General features: G+C 36.9%; 1 protein-coding gene across 4 annotated transcripts in view; it reads right to left on the bottom strand.

Annotated features, from left to right (window-relative positions):
• LOC126993077 (uncharacterized) overlaps nucleotides 1-5,000 on the bottom strand; it is a 59,660-nt gene that overhangs the window by 33,158 nt on the left and 21,502 nt on the right. For 3 of the 4 annotated variants that reach the window (XR_007747331.1, XR_007747330.1, XM_050851909.1), the window contains exon 1: nucleotides 1,733-1,819. The exons of the other annotated variant lie outside the window; for it this stretch is intronic. Coding sequence is in view for 1 of the 3 variants with exons in the window: in XM_050851909.1 (XP_050707866.1) it covers nucleotides 1,733-1,769 (37 nt within the window). In the remaining 2 variants the exon portion in view is untranslated. Of the gene's footprint in view, nucleotides 1-1,732; nucleotides 1,820-5,000 lie in introns of those variants that run through there. 4 annotated transcript variants of the gene reach the window in all.

Genomic DNA, 5,000 nt, shown 5'->3' with positions numbered 1-5,000 from the left:
GGGTGGGGAGGGAAAAAGAGAGGAAGGGAAGAGGGAGGAGGGAGGGGAGGAGAGGTAAGGAAGAGGGGAGCGGGGTGTTAAATTTGCATGATGGGTTTGTATTGTGGGGGAGGTCCAGTGTTTGTTTGTGTGTGTGTGTGTGTGTGTGTGTGTGTGTGTGTGTGTTTACATTTTACAGAAGCTATGGAGTTGGTTTCACTTATTTACGTGTTTTCTGTTTTCTATATTCAGTTTTCTTTTTCTTTTTGTATTATGTATGTTTGTATCTATCTATCTGTGTATGTATCCATGTATGCATGTGTATGTATTTCTTTTTAGGAGCAGCGAGTAGCGGGCTTTTTTTTTATTATTGTTTTCTATTTTTGTGTCCTTGAGCTGTCTCCTTTGTTGTAAAAATAATAATAATAATAATAATAATAATAATAATAATAATAATTCATGTATGTATTTGCGTGTATTTCTGTATTAATGTTTAAGTCTATTGTATGTGTGTTTGTATATGACTATGTATAGAAGTATGTTTTTTTTCATATTTCTGATTAACATAATTCTTTTTTCTTTCCTTCACACAGCAGCTAAGACATTCCAGCGGCCATTGAACCACACACACACACACACACACACACGCACACACACACACACACACACACACCGTTCTTGCCTTCACATTATATAATTTTCTTCGCTGCCTTATTCTGCAACACTCGCCTTTGCTTACTCACGTCAAGACACTACTAAATTTTTTATACACCTATTACTGATTCTACAACGCCATTTCTTCTTCTACATTAACTTTTGGAAACCACTATTTTACTCTTCTTCTATCCCTCTCTTTTCCATTTCATCTTCCCTCTCTCCTACATACAATCACTTAACGTTTCTCTATCTCCTCCTTCCTTCCTTTCCTCCCCCTTTATCTCCTCTCTGTCTCAAATTGTCTCTGTCTTGTCTGTTCTCTAACACAACAACCTCTTCGAAAGCCTTGTCAAACTCTCACTAGGCTCATAAAACTACCCTCCCATGGAAATACTAACACAGCAATCTCTATGAAAGCCTTGTCAAACTCTCACTAGGCTCATAAAACTACCCCCCATGGAAATACTAACACAACAACCTCTACGAAAGCCTTGTCAAACTCTCACTAGGCTCATAAAACTACCCCCCATGGAAATACTAACACAATAACCTCTACGAAAGCCTTGTCAAACTCTCACTAGGCTCATAAAACTACCCTCCCATGGAAATACTAACACAGCAACCTATATGAAAGCCTTGTCAAATTCTCACTAGGCTCATAAAACTACCCTCCCATGGAAATACCAACACCACAACCTCTATGAAAGCCTTGTCAAACTCTCACTAGGCTCATAAAACTACCCTCCCATGGAAATACTAACACAACAACCTCCACGAAAGCCTTGTCAAACTCTCACTAGGCTCATAAAACTACCCTCCCATGGAAATACTAACACAACAACCTTTACGAATGCCTTGTCAAACTCTCACTAGGCTCATAAAACTACCCCCCCATGGAAATACTAACACAACAACCTTTACGAAGGTCTTGTCAAACTCTCACTAGGCTCATAAAACTACCCTCCCATGGAAATACTAACACCACAACCTCTACGAAAGCCAGTCAAATGTAAATAATAAGGAAAGGGTAAGAGGCTATTTTTCTTCTTCTAAGACTACTTCTCTATCTCTGTATTAAAACACTCCTCGTGGTTACCTTCAGCTCCCTCTTCAAGCCACTCACAAAAATACATAAACTATACAACACTAATATTCTGGTGTGTGTTATCGCCGTGTACACTCATCAGAATGCATGATTGGTTGATGACAGTATGCTTGGCCAGGCGACTGATTGGAGGCCGAGTTACTGATAAGGGGGTAGGCTATCTCACAACATTCACTGATAAGGGGGTAGGCTATCTTGCAACATTCTCGCTCTCCCCTGGCTACACACACACACACACACACACACACACACACACAAAGAGACTGTTTTTGTATTAATTCAGCATGAAGTAGCGGGCTTTTTTTTTTCATTATTTTTTTTAAGCCCTTGATCTGTCTCCTTTGCTGTTAAAAAAAAATGAAGGATTGGGGGCCAGTCACACACACAGATTACAGTTAAGAATGGTTTAAACTTAAGGATTCTGAGTGTTAATTCTGCATGGAGTAAATAGCGGGATTTTTTTTTCATTATTTTCTTTTTTTAAGCCCTTGATCTGTCTCCTTTGCTGTAAAAAAGAAATAATAAGGGTTGGGGGGCCAGTCACACACACATTAATAGTTAAAAATGGTTTAAACTTAAGGATTCTGAGTGTTAATTCTGCATGAAGTAAATAGCGGGATTTTTTTTCATTATTTTCTTTTTTTAAGCCCTTGATCTGTCTCCTTTGCTGTTAAAAAAAAAATGAAGGATTGGGGGCCAGTCACACACAGATTAATAGTTAAGAATGGTTTAAACTTAAGGATTCTGAGTGTTAATTCTGCATGGAGTAAGTAGCGGGGTTTCTTTTCATTATTTTCTTTTTTTAAGCCCTTGATCTGTCTCCTTTGCTGTAAAAAAAAAAATAATAAGGGTTGAGGGGCCAGTCACACACACAGATTAATAGTTAAAAATGGTTTAAACTTAAGGATTCTGAGTGTTAATTCTGCATGGAGTAAGTAGCGGGGTTTATTTTAATTATTTTCTTTTTTTTAAGCCCTTGATCTGTCTCCTTTGCTGTTAAAAAAAAAAAAAAAAAAAAAAAAATGAAGGGTTGGGGGCCAGTCTCACACACAGATTAATAGTTAAGAATGGTTTAAACTTAAGGATTCTGAGCGTGACCTTAAAAATTTTACACAGCCATATTCGGTAAGGCTTTCCTAGAGGTTGTGTTGTTATTTCCATGGCTAGTTTTATGAGCCTAGTGATAGTTTGACAAAGCTTCTTTTCCTCTTTTCTTCTTTTCTCATCTTTCTCTTCACTCATTCTCTCCGTTTCTTTTCCTCTTTTCTTCTCCTTTCTTCTATTCTCATCTTTCTCTTCACTCGCTCTGTTTCTTTTCCTCTTTTCTTCTCCTTTCTTCTATTCTCATCTTTCTCTTCACTCGCTTTGTTTCTTTTCCTCTTTTCTTCTCCTTCCTCTTCTCCTTTCTTCTATTCTCATCTTTCTCTTCACTCGCTCTGTTTCTTTTCCTCTTTTCTTCTCCTTTCTTCTATTCTCATCTTTCTCTTCACTCGCCCTGTTTCTTTTCCTCTTTTCTTCTCCTTCCTCTTCTCCTTTCTTCTATTCTCATCTTTCTCTTCACTCATTCTCTGTTTCTTTTCCTCCTTTCTTCTTTTCTCATCCTTCTCTTCACTAAACTTCTCTTCCCTCTTCCTCTCTTCTCCTCTCATTTCCTTTCCTTTCCTTTCCTAACCTCACCAAAGCCAGTAATTTGCCTTTCTTTTCTTCATTGAGGTCTCTGGCAGCAGGGTGATTGTTGGCGTCAAGCAATTTGACTTAACTGGACCTGACCGTTTGCATAACCGCACTAGCAACGAGAGAACATAACTAAACAAACCGACAAAAAAATATACGAGTGTGTTCTCCTCTGACAGTGATAGAATGTTAATATAGACTTCATACACATGCCTCCCTACACACCGCAAGAAAGGGGGGGGAGAGAGAGAGAGAGAGAGAGAGACAGAGAGAGAGAGAGAGAGAGAGAGAGAGAGAGAGAGAGAAAGGAGAAGGAGAGAAGAGTGGAAGAAGGAAGGAATGAAGAGTGGAAGAAGAAAGGAAGGAGAGGAAAAGAAGGAAGAGGGAAATGAGAAAAAAGACAAAAAACTATCCACCATATCCACCAAAACACCCACTTAAAGCCCCGAGTGATAGAAAGATAGATGGATAGATAAAGAGAGACAGATAGAGACTGTTTTAAGATATCGGCTATTACCTAACCATTTATTTAACTATTTTAATTACTAGGCGTTGTTCTTTTATACCAATTAATCTACTTGTTTTTTTTATTGATTTATTTGTTATGGTAAAGAATGCAGCGATGGAGCAACATACAGAATAAACAAATAACATGTGAGTTTGTTTACACGCGCGAATACAATTTTTACATATACTCAACAAATTTTCACTGCTAATTTATTTTACCAAACTTAACTCCATTTTTTTCATTTACAAACGTTTTTTTTCATATTAATCTATATCTTTTACATTTACTATTCAACTGCTCATCTCCTTATACATTTTCATTAGTAATAAAATTTTTACATATACTACTAAACAAATTTTCACTGCTAATTTATTTTACCAAACTTAACTCCATTTTTTTTCATTTACAAACGTTTTTTTTCATATTAATCTATTTCTTTTACATTTACTATTCAACTTCTCATCTACTTACATATTTTCATTGGTAATACATTTTTTACATATACTACTAAACAAGTTTTCAGTACTTATTTATTTTACCAAACAAAACTCCATTTTTTTTAATTTACAAACGTTTTTTTAATCTATTTCTTTTACATCTCATATATTTTTCATCAGTAATACATTTTTCCATACACTAAACACAATTTTCACTATTCATCTTACCAAACGTTACCCCCATTCTTTCATTTACAAACGTTTTTTCCTTTTACATTTACTATTATGAACGTTTTCTCTCTTTTTCGTGTCCGTTTTGAGTTGTGAGAGAATGTCTGTGGCGGGTGAGGGTCGAGGAGTGTGTGTATGTGTGTGTGTGCGTGTGTGTGTGTGTGTGTGTGTGCGTGTGTGTGTGTAAATACCCTCAAACGGTTTTCAGTGTTGTATTCGCCTCCTCCTCCTCCTCCTTCACTCTCCCTCCCTCTCCTCTCTCCCTTTCTTTCTCTTCTCCTATGTACCCCTTTCTCTTTTTTTATTCTCGCTCCCTTCCTCTCTTTTCATATTGCAATTTTATTATTTTTTTATTTGCCTTTCCCTTCTGCTCTCTCTTTCTCTTCCATTTTCTTCCTCCCTCCTTCTC

The sequence above is a fragment of the Eriocheir sinensis genome, unplaced genomic scaffold, assembly GCF_024679095.1.
Source record: "Eriocheir sinensis breed Jianghai 21 unplaced genomic scaffold, ASM2467909v1 Scaffold554, whole genome shotgun sequence".
NCBI lineage: Eukaryota > Metazoa > Arthropoda > Malacostraca > Decapoda > Varunidae > Eriocheir > Eriocheir sinensis.
This window is presented reverse-complemented; position numbering and strand designations above follow the sequence as displayed.